Source organism: Amphiura filiformis, chromosome 3 (assembly GCF_039555335.1).
Source record: "Amphiura filiformis chromosome 3, Afil_fr2py, whole genome shotgun sequence".
Classification (NCBI taxonomy): Eukaryota; Metazoa; Echinodermata; class Ophiuroidea; order Amphilepidida; family Amphiuridae; genus Amphiura; species Amphiura filiformis.
The window spans coordinates 34,120,571-34,141,624 of record NC_092630.1 but is presented as its reverse complement, the minus strand read 5'-3'; the positions used below and the strand labels follow the sequence as shown (position 1 = coordinate 34,141,624).

General features: G+C 35.1%; 1 protein-coding gene across 1 annotated transcript in view; it reads right to left on the bottom strand.

The window, feature by feature from the left end:
• The window catches only part of LOC140147205 (plexin-A2-like), a 141,143-nt gene that overhangs the window by 47,441 nt on the left and 72,648 nt on the right, over window positions 1–21,054 (bottom strand). Inside the window, exon 3 of the mRNA XM_072168985.1 lies at window positions 1,026–2,244. Coding sequence (XP_072025086.1) covers window positions 1,026–2,174 — 1,149 coding nt within the window. The 5' untranslated portion in view covers window positions 2,175–2,244. The remainder of the gene's footprint in view (window positions 1–1,025; window positions 2,245–21,054) is intronic.

Sequence of the window (21,054 nt, the reverse complement as noted above, 5' to 3'; positions counted from 1 at the left end):
CAACATCAGAAAAGAGGTAAGAATAGAACATTGTTGTTTGATGTGATTATTTAAAATTGTTTATACAAAACATCATAAAATTTTCAATATGCATATCTTTCAGCTATCACTAACATCGATTTTCCTTTCTTTATAAATCATTCATAATTTTCTGCTTTTGTATGTTACTTTTAATTAGAACTATAAGCTGTATATTTGTGTGCAAATTGAGGCACTATTTACATATATTTTAAAGTTTATTTAGTCAAATGGTATAAGATATTCCTTTCATTTCATGATGTTAAGACAATTTTGTCAAAGTTTGCCCCCTGGAAATTTTCCTTGCCCCCCCCCCCCTCTCTGAAAAAGTCCTAACTATGCCACTAAATACATGTGATATACATGTAGGCCTAGAATGTGTCAATCTGAACCTGCAGTGGCTTCTGCACACAAAGAATAAAGTTCAGTTTTAAAAGGCTAAAATAAAACCCACATTTGTTTGTTCCCTGTTAGATGGCTTAATAATCCAAATGCAAAATTTTTTGCTTAATTATTTTTGCAAGTCAGGATGTAAGCATCATTATGTCTCAAATCACTTATAAATTTATTGTAAAATCAGTGCAGAGTAGGTTAGATGTGAAAATTTAATATTACTGTACACCTGATCCGTGAACTGTGTCTTCTTTAAAGACTTTACTTGTTATAAAGACTTTACTTGTTAATCCTTTAGTGTATCTTTTTATCATGTTTATTGATTCTATACATGTTTGCCAATTGTTTTTAAACATCATAGCTGCAATGATATGGTTATTTTTAATAAATTACTTTTTAAAGTGTATTTTTTAATATCCAGTATCATCAATTTTGTAGATATTTGTTTCTCTTGTAATTTTAATCTGTTGTATGGGTAAATGTCATATTGTATTTTATTTTTGTTTTTTTTTCTTTTTAGTGGTAAAGTTCTATGCTAATGACATTAAAGAAACATTGGTTTATTATTATTATTATTATTATTATTATTATTATTATTATATTTGAATACTTACACTGTTGCCAAGGCAGCTAGTCTGGCGAAGATAGTTCAAGCCATAGTCACCTGCTTCCTGCAGACAACCAAGAATACCATTAATGAATGTATCTTCTATAACATCTAACTTAAAGATGCATAAAGCTGACTGGTTACTGGGTATGTTACCATCTACACCTGTATTCTTAGCAAATACTCCATATAAGACATTATCACCAGCATTAAGATTTAATGATGCAGCAAGATCAGCTCCTGCTGGACCAACATATGCAGCTTGTACCAGATTATACTTATTTGTAGGGGTAGCACCTTGGCACTCCAGTGTTATTTCTGCATAGGCTTGGAAATCAAAGCCGTGGCACACTCTGTTGATTTTGGAAACATATACTTTGTCCTCCAGACTAGTAAAATCTTGCAACTGTGATGTCACAAAATGTGTATAATGTGTTGAGGTTGGTTTGTGTTCATTTACAAACCCATACACGTAATCAATCAAAAATGGTGCACTTGGAAATTTTGCTGTGTCCAACAAAAGAGTAGCATCTCTTTCTACATTAAATATTATATCAGTCGTCTCAGATGCTGCATATGTCCTCCTAGACACAGGTTTAACATCCGTATACCTGCCCTCATCATATGTTGCTGCTACATACAGTGTGTTCACACCACCATTGTCAGGCCCAGGTGCAATAACAGCTTCTGTAGAAAGTTTTCCTGGCACAACTACTACCGAATCATCATCCCTCAAAGGTATGGCGATATTATCCAATGCTCTTGTCTGACAAGCCCCTCCTGTCGATGCTTCAGAATCTTTTTGGATACTTTCACTACCGCATGTTACTAACATATTCAAACTATAATCCACAAGTAAAACTTTATTATAATTTAATGGACATTCATCTTCATCACACTCTACAGCAGAAGGTTCTACTGTTTCTAGTCTCATAAAATCTGCCGATAACCTATATAATCTGTCTGCTCCTCCGATATATACATTGCCTGTTTCATTGTGAATGGCAAGTCTTGTGAATTCTAGGTTCCGACTTGGATTTGAGAACAATAACGTCTGATAATCAGGTAATTCCAAGCCATGTGGCAGATAGGAATGTAATAAGGTAATGAGAATTGATAGAAGTAGTACTGTCATGTTAGTTCTTGTGTTTCCCATTTTGGTGTTGTTAACACACTATTCTCTGTCAGCTGCAGCTAAGTTGTATTTCCTTTAAACCTTGCATTTCCTGTATCAATACAAAAACAAAGAAGAACAAGGTCATTTAAGAATCTCATCAAATGCTATTAGACAAAAATTTGCAAGAAAATATCACAACTAAAAACATTAAAATATCATTTTAGTCCAACCCTATTTCATTTGCTTTATTTTGCATATCATGTGCAAAGGCATTGTGGGTTTGGTGTAAATAATAAATGATAATAATAATAAGTAGATCATATATCACTTGCTTGTTTTTGGTACTGTTTAGCTAATTCAATGTACATTTTAGTCAAAATAGGTCGATCATTGACAACTTGTTTTCCCACTGTGATAGGAATGGGTATAGTAGACAGCCAGATTGTTCAGAGCTGCTCACACAAAGACTGTTAATAACATCTCTTTATAACTCTCTATTTTGACATAAAGCATAGACAATAAAAAGAAAATAATTTTCCTGCTGAACCAGACATACTTTGACACAGATAAAACCACAATTGTCCACACTGCTCCTACACTGGGCATGACTATGTGTGATTTTGCAATCACAATACTCTCAGTTTTGTCTTTTCCAAGAGAAGATCACAGTTCACTATAGAAAGTCAGCCACATTTGTCACCAACAAGCTTTGGAAAATCCCAATTATATTTTAGCACCATTCTATACACCCATCATAGTCATGTCATAGCAAATGTTTTTCCAATTACATTTCTTCCCAATACTGTCATTGTAAACTTGTGGGAAATTCCCTTTGCATATCATGAAATATAGGCATTGACTGCAATGTTACAAAACAAGTCAATTTAAAACAAATTTGGCACAGGTTGTTCTCAGAGGATGATTTAAGGAAGCCCCATCATGCACTGTAAAACTGTTATCGCTAGAGTTTCAACTGCCACTTTACTTTTCAAATCCCATTGAACTCTGTGCAAAAGATGTTGTTTTAGAATTGCCCGTGTGTCATTATTACTTGGTCGATTTCAGATTTAAAGTGATGTATGCATGAAGGATAATTTACACCTTCTGTAGATAACATAAAATGTGAAATCGACCAACTTTTTGAAGGTGTTTTTATTGTAAATATATCTGTCCAAATTCAAATTTAACCATGCATGTGTGTATGCAGTGGGCGGGCAGTGGTGTCATGTTCACTCACACAGCTGTGCTAACCGCAAGACTTGCTGGGAAGTGCTTAAATCATCCTCTGGGTTGTTCTTGACTTTACTACACTGAAGTCAGTAGTACTGATTAATGTTTGAAACTGTCAGAGTGTAAGACCTGTTCATTTGTCAACATGTCAGCAGATCCACGACTGCACTGTCAATAGTGTTGGGTAAATAAAGGGGAAATCCCAAATGTATTTACTATAGGGCCTTTCTGTGTGATTGTGAACACTAAAGGAAATTAACAAAAGCAAAAGTAATAAACTAGAACATGAATGTGACCCTTTTACGCGTTTATTACTACCTTATTTATAGCCATTTCTATCAATCTTGAATACAGCATACATGGTATAAGGGTTACAAAACTTGTTCATATGAGACATGTACATGCCGGGGTGTGCATGTGTGTGGGAAAATGCTGGCAACAAGGACACACACATAACATTTCACTATTAAACTGTCTGCAGTTACCAGGTAAAATTTCATATTGAAACACATATACACGCTCAAAATGGAGTAAAACGTGTACAATTCAGAAGTCTGCGGCTGCATAGTCCTATAAAACTGCATCCAAGTTCGGAGGTGATTACATGTGGTGGGTGTGTGCTGGGGTGGGGGTGTGTCTGCGAACAAGGACACACACATGAGACTTTTCATATTCAAACTGTGTACCTACCAGTAAACGAGCCCCATTCTCGGTATATGGAGGTCTGCAGTAGGTTACAATTATATGCCAAATGCATAATTGAGATATGTCCGCAATTGTGCATTAAAAATACTGACCAACCGCCTTTGGGAGGCATATTTTATACTATGTATCATAAACAATTACACACACACATAACGAGAATGCCATTTTGGTCCTCAGATAAAACATTGTTTCATGATACATCTTGTTTTGATAGCAATACACAAGGTCCACAATTGCCAGCACAGGATTGTAGGGTGTAGGGGTGTGTGTGGGAGTGCTGGGTGTGTATGCACATTTATCATACAGGTACTGCGATTTAGTGTCAATGAAATGATAATTCACAAACTTTAAAAAAAAAAGTTCATCCCAAGTGGTTTGGCAAGTCACAAATTCTAATCCACTGTGGAAAAACAATACAGATTGATGCTGAGTATAGTCCCACCCCGCTTTTGGGTGAACATTTTTCAAAATTGGGGGTGGGACTATACTCGAAAAAAAAAAAGTTTTTTTTTTTTTTTTGTAGTGTCCCTGGACCTATACCTAAATGCTAGGATCATTCATGGTTGACCTAAAAAAATAAATTTCAAGATATTTTGTATTTTAATATGAAAATTGATAATTTGTATTCATGTCATACTCTATTAATGATTTCAAAATGCATTCAAATTCAATGCATTTTGAAATCATTAATAGAGTATGACATGAATACAATATCAATTTTCATGTTAAAAAATACAAAACATCTTGAATTTTTTTTTTTTTAGGTCAACCAAGAATGATCCTAGCATTTAGGTCTAGGTCCTGGGATACTCCAAAGCCTAAAAAATAAATAACTTTTTTTTTTTTTAATTTCTGAAATTTTTCGAAAATTTGGAGGTGGGACTTTACTCGAAGGTGGGACTATACTCGCGTCAGTACGGAATTATAATAATACAATAAAAAAAGTCAACCTCGCATTGGGTAAACAACCCTTAAAACTATCCGACACCTTCAACCTGTCCCTCATGAATGTTTGACACTGCCGCTGAATCTAAGCATGACTATGGAGTAGGTGCAGCAATTGTGATGTTCATCTATTCACTTTGCTCATATCAATTTGGACACCTCCTCTCATCTTTAGAAATTGAGAATGCAATTTTGTACCAGCCAGGCAATGTTAATCACACCACCTATACATATAGTCATGTCTGATATCAAAATCCATTCATACGCAGATATGCATAACATACAATGTCACAGAAGAAAGCAAGAGTTGCCATTATCAGGTACATCCATGCAAAAACAAATTAATTATAAAATAAAAAAGATGCAGAAAATGACTAAAAAACAAAAACTGAAAGGTGCTTGTCGTTGGAAGATTGAAAGACGATATCAGTTTTAAATCAAACCATTGCATATTATTATGCATGAACCTTCCACTTGAAGCATTATTTACAGCATCAGTGACTATCACATGTATCTACATATTAATAGAACCTTTGTCATCACAATAAATATATAAAGTCGTTAGACTTGACTAAAAATGAAGCTTTTATATACAGCAACATCATTGCATTATATCAGATAGCAAACACTCGAGCGAATGCTATCGATATCATCGCACACTATAGAGGAAATTGACGATAATGTTTAATGGCTTTCAACAAATGTTAACACCCCGGGTAACACGGGTAACATTTCCCCTACTTACAAATGCAATTTAAATGAAACTGAATCCATTTTCTGGGATTGTGCAGTTCATGTTTTCAAAAAACTGAAAATTGAGGAAGACAAAAACTCTTGTTTCGTATCAATCCTGATCTGGTTACCAGTTATATTTGTACTTAACTAGAACCACTTCTGGGTGTAAGATTCAATTGCTGCAATGCATAGCAAAATGCTCACACAATCATATACTTTACAGACTACTAAATTACTAGTACTAGTTTTGTGCAGGATTCATTATGTAAAATTCCTGTGAAGAATATTTGTACTAGTTTCTTTTCCAAGATATATCATATAACAACGCATTGCATTACTCATACCAGACAGATAGGATCAGTGGTGAGATTGGAATAGGAATTTTCTTTCTCTTGACCCAAAGACAAACAGCAGTCAAGTTAGTTCAATCGTTAAGGCGTACGACTATGGTGCGAGAGGTTGCGGGTTCGAACCCTGGCGGTGCCTTGTATGCTCTCGTGGAAAAATTGAGTTAGCTTGAAATTCCCTGGACAAGGAACTTACTGCTAATTGTCTCGTTGTAACTCGTACGAAACTCGGGGAGCTGATCCTGGTTGCGATGGTTATTTGTGGAAAGTCTAGGGTATGCGCTCTTGTAGCAGCAAAGTCCCTGATTTGTTGTTAAATGGTTTATGGAATGATGTGGGGCCGTAGTGGTCAGCGACAACCTGTAAAGTGTGCTGAGGCTTGTGGATCAACGTCTAGGCATTGTGCCTGTGCGTAGCGCACTACAAATCACTGCGCTTTTATTTATTTTATTTTTTAAATTGTTCACTTGATTTGTTTGGAGTGGCTTTCTTTTCCTTGATCTTTCTCTTCAAATCTGTTCCTCTCTTTTCTTTCTGTATAGATCAGCATGCTTATAGCTTTTTAGCCTGGTTTGAGCATTTTGTATGAGCCTGGTCCCCATCAGGACCCAAGCGTGTTGCAACACGGAACGACTGTTTAAACAAACAAACAAACAAACAAACTGTTGAACCATTGGTCATAGCCACATCATTGCTACATTGTTGAGCCATTGCTTTCTCTAGCCCTAGCCCTAAAACCTAACCATAACCTAATCTAGGAAAAAATTAAGTAATGATTTTGACAAAAAATAAACATAATTTTATGTTCAATTTATATGCAACAAAACAAATGTTTTCAAAAGAGCATACATTTTTACAATGTAAAAGTGAAATTTACAAAATGGAATATGAACTTCACAAACCAAAAGCTTCTGTCTTTACAAAATGGAAACCTAACCCTAAACCTTAAATCCAGATGAAATTACCATACTGGTTGTTCAAAGTAGTAAAAACCTGAATGAAAAACAATATCAAAAAGGATTGCTTTACCATTATTATTATTAATTCTGTCCCAGTTTTACCCAAAATATTTTTTCTGAGGGGATTTACTCCCCTGCCAACTCATGGTTATTGCCCCCTTTTTAAATCATAATTAATTTCCCCCTACCTGTTTATTATATTAAAATTTTATAAACCAACAATATCTCAAAAATCATGCCACATTAATTACAACGGTGCAAAATTTAAGTCAGGAAATACATAATTGAAATATCTTGAATAAATAATTTACACTCGTCTACACACAGGACCACTTGCAAGCAAGTCTTCGTCATATTTTACCACTGTGGTTCAGCATTGGGACATCCCTCTTGTCTTAGCAATCAAGTTCTGTGACAAGGCAGAATAATAAGGTACACCAGGGTGTTGTTTATGTATGATTCTTGCAATCCCTCTGTCAAATTACTTGATTTACAGGGAATATTTTGCTCTTTTTTTTCATTTTCATTTTCCAATAACCCAGTTTCTCAGGTTCTAAATAATTCAAAAATTCAATGTTACTACCAAAACTTCACACTTTTAAAGGGGCTTTCAGAGATTTGTCAAATATGAAAAAATCTGTTAAGTTTTTAAAGTCACTTAAAAAATAGTTAATAAGTTGAGAAAATACCCTGATAATCATTTTCTGTTCAGAAATTTATTGAAATATGAAGAAGAATGAAAGGTTTAAGTCCATCTTTCTAATTTCATATAATTGAGAATCCCTGCCCTAGTTGATTCCTTATGCCTAGACATAAAGGTCCTCCTGCTAGCTTAATCATTTGTTACTTTCTACAATAGTAAATATTCTTCCAGTGCAATACAAATTACATAATTACGTGAGTGTAATTTGAGATTGAAGAATCACCGAATATCCCTTTAAATACATGTCAATCTGGACTTTTCATGAAAATCACAAAAATATTGTAGTATTCATAAATAGATGCTATGTAACTGTGCCACAATAAGTGCATGTTAATAAATGGCAAAAGTAAGCCGGAAGCTTACATTGACATTTCTAGAAGGCACTTGAATCAACCAGATGTGTCAAATAAATAAAAGAGGATATTAACTTCAAACTTGAACAAAATGTATGTTAATGGGCCAAGATATTGTATTTTTTTTTTTTTTTTTTGAACAGGCAATGGTTACAAAATATAATTTTGTAACAATCCAATTATTAATAGCCCCATGTCCGATAATAATATCCCACTCCCAAACTTCGTTAAGAATCAGCAAACATGCTATACTCCGAACATTGCTAAAACCCAGTAACCACAAGTAACCACCAGTAAAAAAAAAAAAGCAATGGCCACTGGGTTTTGCAGTTGTCACTAGATTTAGCAGTTTTTTTAATACAACATTTTTTTTCGGATTGCCATGGTCAACAGCCCTTATAGGGCTATTATAATCCCATGGTAAATTTGAGAAATATCAACTGAAATGTCAGGTGAGTGGTTGGATGCTACAATGTATTTAGTTTGACACCCAGAAAATAAGTTTAAATTGAACTGGTTACAAATAACAAGTATTATTGTTATGTTTACAAAGGCGGAAGGTTATAAAGAAATATATCAGCAAGTCAAAAATGTGGGCCAAATGATAATTGTATTTTGGGCACAGTTTATACACATGCGGGGGTGGGGTGGATGTGTGAATGTGTGTGATGTAAGATTTGCTAGAACTACATGTATACTCCCAATTCCAGAAAAATACAGCACTAGTTTTTACCTAGCTGGGGCTTTCCCGACTAGGGATTCTTTTCTAATCGGTCAACAAATTCTGGCAACAAAATACACATACACTGTTGTAGTCACAAAACTCTAAAAATTGACACAAATAAGCATTCAAAATTGTGAGTATAGTTAGAGCCCTCTTTATTTTAATATTTTATGTCATTTGATACTTGGTTATGAAAAAGATTAGAATATGTGTTTTCTAAAATCAAAATGCATCTTCATATTGGTCTTTGTACAAGTTTTTGGGCTTGATTGTGACAGCATGCAAACAATGCCCACAAATATATGTTTTGGTTCTTATTTCCAAAACATTAGCCAAATATTAAAATTTGACTTTCAATGCCAGTTAGAACTAAGTAAAAGATTAGGATTTAGCTACTCTCTAAATGTAAAAGAATGAAAAACCACTCTGAATTTCAGAGTGAATTTAAGTTAGCTCTAAAAGAGTGGGTTTTAGCTCTAAAAGAGTGAAAACAGTACACATAATTTCACTCATGATTTCGAGTGAGCCTCACTCGCTCAAAAGTGGCGCAAAATCTCACTCTTTCTTGGAGTGAACTGTCAGCCAATCAGAAGCGCCGAAAATCGGCCGATGTTTGTTGAACTTGTGTAACAAAATAGCGAACAGTGTGTGAATGAATGGCGAAAAGAAAGCAGATTTGATGAAGAAATAGACAGCATACTCAATAGTGATTACATTTATGTGTAGGTCATAACTCGTAGAAAGTATACACTTGGTCTGGAGACAACGGCGGCAGTAAGCTTAAGTCATATGTGAGCAGTTTGTTACCGCCCAGTGCCGGTTTACATGTACGCATATGTAAGCTTATGTAGGTTACGCCAAGCATCACGCTTCTCCAGACTGTGACCGTAAACATGGTATTTGCCAAGTGTTATGTCCTACACCTAAGTGTACTCACCATTGAACAGTTTGACTATTAGCGCACTAAATCCATAGTTTTTCATCATTCATCCCACACTGAAGTTCGACACATTGTGTATGTGCTTAAGCTTTAGACCAGTTCAATATTCCTAGACCGGCCCTACCCTAACCTGGGGCCTAGCCTCACAACAATTTAAAGCACATAGTAGCTGTTATGAACTGCTGTGATATTCTTGTATATAAAATAGGCCTAAATGAATAAATAAATAAATAAATGCTCTTTTCTGATTCACTCTTTTCCGGAGTGAATTTTTTCACTCTTTCTTGAGAGTGAGCTTCACTCTAAAAGAGTTGTCACTCAGATGGCTCTTTGAAAGAGTGAGAATTCACTCTTTTTGAGTGATTTTTCACTCTTTCACATTTAGAGAGTATGTTTCATTTGGCAAAACAGGCTAATATTTTTAAATAAAAAAGAAATGGCTGAATATTTCTGGAATCGGAAGTACATGTACTTAAACTTAAGTGCTTAATTTGTCTAGATCAAATATATAATACATTTTAACTCTTCAAATCCATCAATGAAATTGTAATCAATGTACTTATAATGCTACAATTGATAAGTTTCTTCTTCTTCATAAAATCCATTAATTTAAAAGGTAGAAATTCATAATAAACCTTGGATTAAAAGCCTCTTGTACTAGAGTATCGCTATTAAATTCTTAATTCATGAGTGCTTTCATTGCATTGTAGTACTTTGTCGATCAGGTGACTTGGTCTGATCATTATTGCCACAATATGCTGCCTATACAGGCACAATGTACAAATTGTCCACTCATGCACCAAATATGTTTGATATTATTATTGCCATAACTGTGCTAAAAATTTAAACGAAATTTAGACGATATATATATACATACATAGTCTAGTGTGAACTTTGCACAGTGCATGCATGCCTACACATACATACAGGCTGTATCAAAATTATTGTTCTCCGTACTCCATATCCATTTTTTTGGTAATTTTGAAAAGCCTGCCTATTCAAACACACCATTTGATCCATGTGTAATGACCACACTTTATTTTTTATACTTAATATTTAAAAGTCTTGTCATTTCAAGCTGATCCAATGGTGTGTTTGGATTTCAAAAACACACAAAAAAAAACAAAAAACAGACAGAATCAAAGAAGAAGCATTTTGATACAGAGTGTATAGGGACAATTTGTATTTATTTATTTAAACATGTAGGTCACATATGTAGATAGGTCCAATTCTTTTGTTAATATACATTTTGAAGTCAAGTATTTATGCACCTCAGTTGTGATATAAAAAGCAAAAACACAGAGAAATTGGTGAATACACTTGACAAATATGAATTTTGAAGTTAAATGATTGCTTAAAATATGGCTGAAATTTAAGTCAAAACCTGAGTGTGATTTTTACAGAAAAGGTAACATAAGGATCCTACTCTACAGTCTACAGTTTTTCAAGAACTTAAAATATTGGACTCTCCACTCAATAGGTTTTGCTTTAGACATGGGCACAAATAACCAGAGAAATATTTCTGTTTGCCAGTTTTATGATCGATACTCCAGAACCAAAAGACTGACATTATACTGTTCTACCTGTTTTATCTGGCCATGATGGAAACAAATTTGGTTGGATAAGTGAAAAATCCAGATAAGTGAATTCTGTTACTCTGCCATGCATGCCTTATAAGTACCATACTGACTCGAGTATAGTCCCACCCCGTTTTTGGGTGAACATTTTTCAAAATAAGGGGGTGGGACTATACTCGAATTTCAATTATTTATTTTTTTTGTAGTCAACCAAGATTGATCCTAGCATTTTTTTTTTACAATTTCTGAATTTTTTCCAAAAATTTGGGGGTGGGACTTCACTTTCGAAGGTGGGACTATACTCGCATCGGTACGGTACTTACATTGGGACAACAAAAATTACTCAAAATGGTGTAATAATATTGAAAGACAGTACTGTGCGTTGATTACATATGTTCCAGTGCAAAGGTGTCGAAGCAATGAAAACACAAGTTTTCAGATGAAGATCAGAGAGATCGGTATAAAAGAGATCCGGATATAAAAGCAGGTTGAACTCGAACTGAAAATGCAAATTTTGTTGAATTTGCAGCAAAATCACACCATTTTCTTGGAATCAGGCACATATCCAAGATTTTGTGGAGGGAGGTGCGGGTTTGTGAAAAGGTTGAACCCACAAAAAAATGAGTGGTGAAAAGAGCATTTAGCAAAGAACAAAAGGTCACTTTTGCAACATTACAGCGTTCAAACAAACATAAAACATGATCATGACACGAAATCCAACATTTCCAGAGATTTATTTCCTCTAATTGATCGCTCTAAAAAGTAAATGTTTTCCTACTTGGAATACATCAATAAAGCTGTCAAACCTACAAAATACTGAGCTGAGCATGACCGTCATTGATTTAAGGCTGGAAAGATATTCATAATTGACTCTTTTATTTTCTTTGTTGTTAATTAGGGGCCCGCTTTTTAACATTTATTTATATTTGCTTCTATAGTTTGACAAAGACAGAGTGTAGTAGGTTTCAAGTGATTTTATACATAATGACACTGATTTATGAGGGTTGTTCTATCATGACCATCATGAGGGCGCACCACCAAATCACTCCACGATTTATGTACCAGTGAAATTCGGTTAAAATAGTCCACCGCTTATTTCAGCTTGTTGCGGCTTTATTTTCTATAGATATTGTCAAAATTCGCTCGTTTTCAGCTCATTTGCTTCCGACAAGTGTCAGCATGAAAGAATATGAGAAAAAATCCCAATATTTTATTTCAGAGGTAAAGTTTTGGCGCGAATTTGAACAACGTCCGGTTTCAAAAATTGAGTGATATTTTAGGGTTAAATTTGCACCTTTTTTCTTTGCGGCCAAATAGCAAAAAAAGTAGATGGTCACCAATATATTCTGTTAAAAGAATAATATTCTACACGTGATAAGCTTTAATTTGATACCAAACTTTTGATCTATATTACGCTTTTGCAGTGACAAAACGCCATCCAAACGTCGCGTATTTTCCTGTGTTATCCAATGGCGCAATCATTGGTGGTGCGCTCTCTTATAAGCAGCTTTTAAAGTGTGTTGCTATGTACAAGCATTTTTACAAAAAAACATAGAATAAGGGCGAAATCTTAATAAATCATTTTATTTCATTCGCAAATGCTTGAAATAACGCTTGTGATTAGTTTTAGCAATAATTTTTTTATTTATCCAAAAATACAAGTCTCTGACGTTAAGAAAAGCATCAAAAATCTACTTATATGAGCGCTTTTGCTATAGATTTATACCAAATCAGAATAACGTGATAAAACTTGTATTTTTGCTTAAAATGCCAAAATAAAAGTAGGCCTAGTTTGAAGATAGAGAACGAGGGGGGTGTAATTTGACTCAATTTTGTAAATAGGCCTATGTTTAAGGTATTCAAAATATTTGTACATACATAAAGTACTTTTCACAATTAAAAAAATTAAAATTAAAGACTATCTTTTTGCATAAAACATTCAATTTTATGTCCAACCTCTGCAAACTTCTGCATGTTGATAAACACGTTGAAATTTGGGTCTTTTGGTGATTCGGAGCTGATTTTTAGAGCATCATTTCTTCCGAACGGAATGTCGCAGAGAGATGAAATCTTGGGAAATGACTAGAAACTGTCTCTAGTTTACTACAAAAAAAAAAAAATTGGATTTTGATAACTAATGACGCTTTATAAGAGGGCGCACCACCAAATCACTCCACGATTTATGTACCAGTGAAATTCGGTTAAAATAGTCCACCGCTTATTTCAGCTTGTTGCGCTTTATTTTCTATAGATATTGTCAAAATTCGCTCGTTTTCAGCTCATTTGCTTCCGACAAGTGTCAGCATGAAAGAATATGAGAAAAAATCCCAATATTTTATTTCAGAGGTAAAGTTTTGGCGTGAATTTGAACAACGTCCGGTTTCAAAAATTGAGTGATATTTTAGGGTTAAATTTGCACCTTTTTTTTTTGCGAAAAAAAAAAAAAAAAAGTAGATGGTCACCAATATATTCTGTTAAAAGAATAATATTCTACACGTGATAAGCTTTAATTTGATACCAAACTTTTGATCTATATTACGTTTTTGCAGTGACAAAACGCCATCCAAACGTGCGTATTTTCCTGTGTTATCCAATGGCGCAATCATTGGTGGTGCGCTCTCTCATGTTGTTGTCTAGCATTGTGTTTGTCTTGATCTGCTTGGCATTCAAATCAGGACAAACTGAAGATATTATTAACCTCTGTATCGCCACAGATCCTGTTATCACAAACCTATGCGACTTGCAAAATATATGAATTTATGTATGGTGAGATGGGCAAATAGACAAAACTGATATTGCAGGAATAGTTAAGGCAATAAAAACATGGGTGCATTCTACTTTTTTTCTTCTTACCTGACTAAAATGAGCATTGTTTTGTGAGCAAATGTTGTAAAACTATTTAACATGTATGAGCATTGAATTAGTCTTCCCCATATACATGCAACATTCATAACATGCACATAGATATTGACCAAGGGATTTGAGCTGGAGTATATGAACGCTGTCAGTTCCAGTTTAATTCCTGTCAACATATTATGTCTAGGGTATGTGAGGCTAGAGCGGCAAGATGGTTTAAACAGCCCCATGCGCTGAGTTGTTAAAATTCATGTTTTGTCAGTGTCCGGATTATATGTTCCATGAGGCCACAGAAGATGCGCTAGTATCCAATATCCAATAACACATTTTAACATTTAAGGTATCTTGATTTGAGGTGCTCAGTTTGATTTTTAAATTTAATTTACTTTGTTTGCTTTTTGTTTGTTTTCATGATTCATGGTATTTTAATGGTTTGAAATTCTAGGCCTATATAAATGCCAAACTTGATATGGTAATGTAGCATAGAGCCAAAATAAACCATCTGACTGGTCCAACAGTGATCACTGAAGACACTTGCCAACACCATTCCAGTCAGGCATTCCAGTGTGTCTGCCATATCTTTTCACTCATTGCCTATTGCCCTCATAGATTCATTCCTGAAAGAACACCATACCTATTACTAAAATTGCTGGCAAAAATTGGCTAGCAAACTGACAAACAAAAATATATAAAACAGGGAAGTAACAGTCGATATTTATAAAAAAAAGCTGGATTTTCTAGTTTAATCGTTCCATTGATGAATCATGCAGTTATATGTTATGCTCAAGCACATTTCCTCTTTAGATAACTTGTGTCTGCTGGCCGTATTTATGCAAGCGTATATAAAATGAAGTACATAATGGTCTTTCTCTTAATGGTCTCATTAACAACACTCCATCCATCAGGCTAGCATCCAAGCATATCATAGCAAACTTTATGACCATATTTCAATTCCGTGCAGCATGTGAGCCAACATGACTGCTTGAAACCCTTGAATTACAAAATGCTCCTCTCATGCACCTGGTAATCAACCCGCGTCAATACTATGAAAGGTCATTTACCGAATAAGTCTAAAATTGTCTAGGCTATATACCCACATGCATAATTCAACAGTCATCATTTTTATCAATGTTGCTCAGCTCAATTTAGCTAAAATATTGACAAAGATTAATATTAAATATACATGTTGGATCAACATAACTAGACCATTGACACATATAATTGCAATATACGGGTCATTTGTTATTAAAATAGTGATTGTATTTGTCAAATGAGTTATCCCTGCATGATTTCACATCCACTCATTAATGCAATTCTAAAAATTCAGGACTGACTGGCATTTGTTATTGAGCTAAATTCTGCAGCAAGGCTGGTCCACATCTGACAAATTGAACTTGGAAGACTATAGGTCCAATTAGTCAGATGAGTAGGACTTTTTTTTTTTACCAGACTATGTTCAGCTCAGACTATGATCACTATCTCATATGGCGCAAGAAAGACGAATCGCGAAAGTCCAGTGATCACGCCGCCCAAATTTTTTTTTGGCGGGGAGGTTAGTGGACTTTAGTGGACTTTCACGGTCAATCTTACTTGAGCGATCAGAGTCTGCATGAGTATATTGGTAACTGAGAAAAATCAGGTCCTATTCGTTGGACTAGGTCTAATGTCAAGAGTCACATGTAAGCAGTAATGTTTAGGCCTTCATAATCTGGATCAAGTTGTTTTCCATTTCCTGTCATTTCATTTCTACAATATGTGTGGCATTTTCTAGTGTGTGTAGGGTGGGCGGTAAATACCAACAAATGAGGATGCCCAGAGAATTCTCTGTGCAGCAGAGGATTCACATGAGCTGTGGACATCCATGGGTCCTGGGAAATGTTTCTAGATCGAAAACAGCATAAAATTAACAAGAACTGTCTTTAAAAAAGACAATGCCAACACATACAGTTGGAGGTGCTTGGTGTATAGTCAGTCCAAGCGCGGTGTATCGCTATCCATGCTGGTGATAACACATACGTTGGGGTGTGTAAGTGGGGGTGTGTGGGTGCGTGAGATTGGCTTCAATGCCAATGCAGTTACATCATGTTTTCCCCAAAGTTTCCAAAAACCTGCCCCTAAAATATTCATCTGCCCTATAGGCAATTCTGTTCAACATCTATTAAAGCAAAGGCATAATCTATTCATGCTCAATTCATTCATGTCCAAGCAATTTACCTTTCACCATCATCCCCATATTCAATTTTATGAAATCTTTCATGAAGGTCAAATTCAACACAAGTGATGGCAGCGGTGACATGCAGCCAATTTGCCACTGTTACATGCTGAAGTAATTGACAAGCAGACATCCAACTGCCACATTATCAACTCTTTACCAAACCATCAAAGCATAATTGCAAGAAAATTAAACTGTGTTTCTTTCTCCTCAACTTACTCATGTAAAAGAAAATACATTGCAATATGTGTGTACTACAGGAGAGGCTTATATTGTGGCAGGTGATTTGAGCAAGTAAGTGAACAACATCCTTTTCTCTCTCAATCTAGAGAAGTAGATAAATAGTTTCTAGGCATAATATTAGGCATGATCACACGGGAGCTTACCTCCATGTTACCGTAATACGGAGGTAGTGCAAGGTCATGACTTAACACGGATGCTTGTCCACACGGTCCTTTCTCGTGGTCTTTAACTGTAAACACTCCGTGTTAGCTGCACGGCTCGGTCTTTACTTCGTGGTAAATATAGGAATTTCCTGGGAGTTTTAGGGCCGTTTGCTATACTGCAATTACACTGTGGAAGCCGATGTCTCTTACTTTCAGGGCAATTATGTCCTACACATGTTTTTTAGCTGTTATTTTCTTCTCCACTCAATTTCTTTGTCCGCTTTCAAGACACTACTATCAGCTCTTCCGTTTCTTCTTTTGACCAGTGTAATGTTTTGTTTTGTTAGGTTGTTTTTTTTGTTTTCGTTTTTGTGGTGCTTCTTTCAATTCATCATGTTCATTCTCGGTGAGAAACGGAGATAAATTATTGTGAATTTAAATGCTAAAGAAATTTAAAATACTGCGAAATTGTAAGTGTTGTATCCATAAGGTCAAGCTTACCCCAGAATCTTGTTCATACGGGCACTAACACGGAACGATCGCTTCGTGTTAGCGCGCTACCACAGAGATTTCTCTGTGGTAAATCTTCCGTGTTAAGCTTCGAGGTAGTTAACACGATACTTGTTCAGACGGTCGCTAACACGAGCTACCTCAGAGGTAGCTTCGTGTTAGCTTAACACGAACTTACCCCTAAGCCCGTCTGAACACGGCTATTGAGGAAGTAGATCTTACATGAATCTTCATGATATCCTACAGCCAGTTGATTCAAAGTAGGCCATTTGCCAAACTATTTGCAGAGTTTTTACAGCACCAGTATACTTTGTGGGCATCCTGATGTGCCGACACTTAAAGGGATATCTTCATTACTAAAGGAAAGTCTTAAAACCATCCTCCTGAGGCTGCTAGCTACAGCTCTAATGTCCACATTATCTACGTAATGTAAAAGCCGTGTCTTTTGAGTATTATGCACTAGCTGTTTGTGGCATACAATGAGATTTTCTTTCCCTGAGTCAACTACGTGTAGACACATTGACACACTCAATTTGCACACTTCCCAATTGAGTAGCTAAATGGCTTAAAAATGCAATCTACAATGTCCAACTGGGTACAGTGCGATTTGATCAGAGTGAAACCAGGACATCCAGAGATGCTCTCAAGTGACAACACTTATTTAGCATTGACAAACCCCTAGCCTGCATACATGTATGTTCACAATGCATTATTCACCAAAATTCTGCCGATGTAGTTGACATGTCTTGTGAATTAGGGAGTCTTATTCACCTTGACATACTATTATATGATTTGTATCTTTTTTTAAATTTTATTTTGGAAAAATTTCATGCTATATCAATAATTAGTTTCAATCTTTATTGTCTGAAAATATGCTAATAAAATAAATGAAAGCAGTAAAGTTGTTTCTTGAATTTTCCCCAGTGGCAGTTGTGTGAATTACTATTAGTTTCTCCAAAGACTATCCATTAGACTGCCTGCCTACCTGTAATTTCAGAGTCATTTGGTGTCACTATGAGAATATATAGTGTTTAGATTATTCTCGTTAGTTGTACATTGAAACACAGGAATACTTACACAAACATGCTAATAGTTTTTGGCAACACAGAATCTTTACAAACATTGAGTATACTCCCTATTCCAGAAAAATACAGCACTAATTTTTTGGAATTAAAAAACTAGGAGATCACCCGTCTTTTGCCGTTCGTAAATTCATAAGAGTTTCAGGCATAAGAACTTGCAGGTTTAAACCTGAATTCAGGCTTTTTTGTTGTCCAAATTTCCTCACCTTCTTTTAATTTCAGCCTATTTTTGGCCTTTTCAGCCCAATTTCACACACTTTTCAAGCATTCTTAAACATTTCGGTCATTACAGTCACTAAAGATAGGACAACTGTTAAATCATCTCCCCTGTAGGACTACATAGTAAATGAATTCCACTGTAGAATTAATGCCCTGACAGTAAAAAAAAGCCACAAAAACAACCCCCTCCCTGCACAGCAGGAAACTATATTCACCCTGTATTAATAATCCCCCAGGACTACAATGATAGGTGAATAATGGGGAAAAACACTATAGGACTTCTGGGCAAAACTTATCTTCCTGTAGGCCTACATTAAATAACATCTGGCCCCGTAGGACTACTAACACTTTACAACAAAAAACAAAATGAGCCCTCAATATCATTGTCACCATTACGTAAATAAGTTAACGACCACTATATAAATGCTCAAGAGGTATGGCCAATTAGGTGTTCATACACACTCCCTGGTATCATATAATACTGTGTGATTGGTTAAGGTATAGCCTAATAGTTAATTCAGTGACCATATCCAAAATACAGGCATATGATCTTCAGACATATGACAGGACATAAGTCTTGTGTCAACATTAGTGTATTATGTAAGTGTGAAAATATCTAGCTCGCAAGTAGCTTTCAGTGCTTTTGAAACTAATTTACATAATTTGGCACCCTTAACGTAAACAAAAACAAAATTTGATGTTTTATTGGGGTGCGGTCATGCGGACAACCTTATTCTTTGCATCGCAAAAATCCGTTTTACAAAATAATGTTAAACTGTAAGTGTAAAAGTATTATTATTACCTTGCTTTTCCAAATGAAACATATCTAAATCCTAATCCTTTAGTTAGTTCTAACTGGCAATAAAAGTCAAATGTTGATTTGAACAATTTGAAGGAAAATGGGCCAAAAACATGCAATTTTGCATGTTTTCTTACAATTGTACAATTCTAAGACTAGGCACAATAATACCTAGGAGTGATTAGGATTTAGCTGCGTTTCATTTGGCAGGATAATATTTTTTTTATTCAAAAATTCAACTGGCATAACATATAAAAAATAATTTTTAATTTCAAAATTGTATTATTCTGGAATTGGGAGTAATGTGTGAAAGGACATACAGACATTAGGTGCTGTAGGTGCATGGAGAGTAGTAAATCGCCTCACCCGAGTTATTTTTAAATAAAGTTGTTTTGTCCAAACAAACATTTTCTTAATGCAACATCTACCTTTTGGCGTGTACGCACCAAGTAATGTCTCTAATCATTAGCTCTTCAATTCCACTGGGTATTCTTAAGTTGAAACTTACGAGGCAGATGGCATCAACGAGTTGCCACAATTATTAGATTCTAACCATTGTGAGGACTTTGACATATTAAAGAGCCTTGAGCCATGTAGAGACGAGGCCTTACCTAAGAATTAAGTTATCGCACAACGTACGGTAAAATAATCCGCTTACCGTGGGCATATGTCCATACTTTACACCCAGAATGTGTGTGTTAACCCCATGAGAACTACCTGCCGATTGGTCAAAAAGAAATTTTCATTATCAATTGGACCAATCAGCAACATTGTTAGAATAATTTCACCACACAAAAAATTGGGGTGAATTATTTGCAAAGCTCCATTCTGATTGGTGATTAAAGTGAAGATATCATGTAATTGACCAATCAGAGGCAGTGTTACATTGGCAGGTAGTGCTCAGGGGGTTAATATAGCCTGGGTCATATTCAAGTGAATGGGGAAATCTTCTGGAGAACAAGGGGAAGTAGTAGAAGTAGTAATCTTTTGAGCTAGCTCTTACACCATATCTTCTACTACTGCATTCAAGAAAGTATTGTAATTGAATCTGAAACCTATATACACTTATTGCTTCACTTTAAGTCTAAAGCAGCAAGGATTTTACATATAACTTACGAGATACTGAAGTCAGGAATAATTATCAAGCAAACCACTATGTAGGAAGCAAACTTTGGAATAAAATGAAGTAAATGTTTTATTGAGTCATTGCGTTTCGTGCAAAAACTCAAATATTTGATGTAAGTTCAATTTACTTAGATTCAATTTTAATTGTGTACTTGAAAACCTGATATTTTGGCTATCATGGACGATAAGTCTCTTCATAAAATAGATCCTCTTATCAGGTTTTATATCACAGAAATACTAAATTTGAATAACATGTAAAAATTTAGTCTACTCAGGGTTTTTTTTAATTAAGCAAAATTTAGGTCAAGCACAAGTTGCTTTGGTTTAGAAACGTTGCTGAAGAGCATAAGTAGGTTAAGTGAAATTAAATAGCAATATCATTTAGTAATTTTACTCTTGCTGAAAACTGGGGGTTTTAAAGATGCTAGATTGTTTCTTCTAACACATTTATCAACAACAAGCCAATTTTAACCAAGTATTTTTAAATAAACTGAAACACATAAAACTACTCA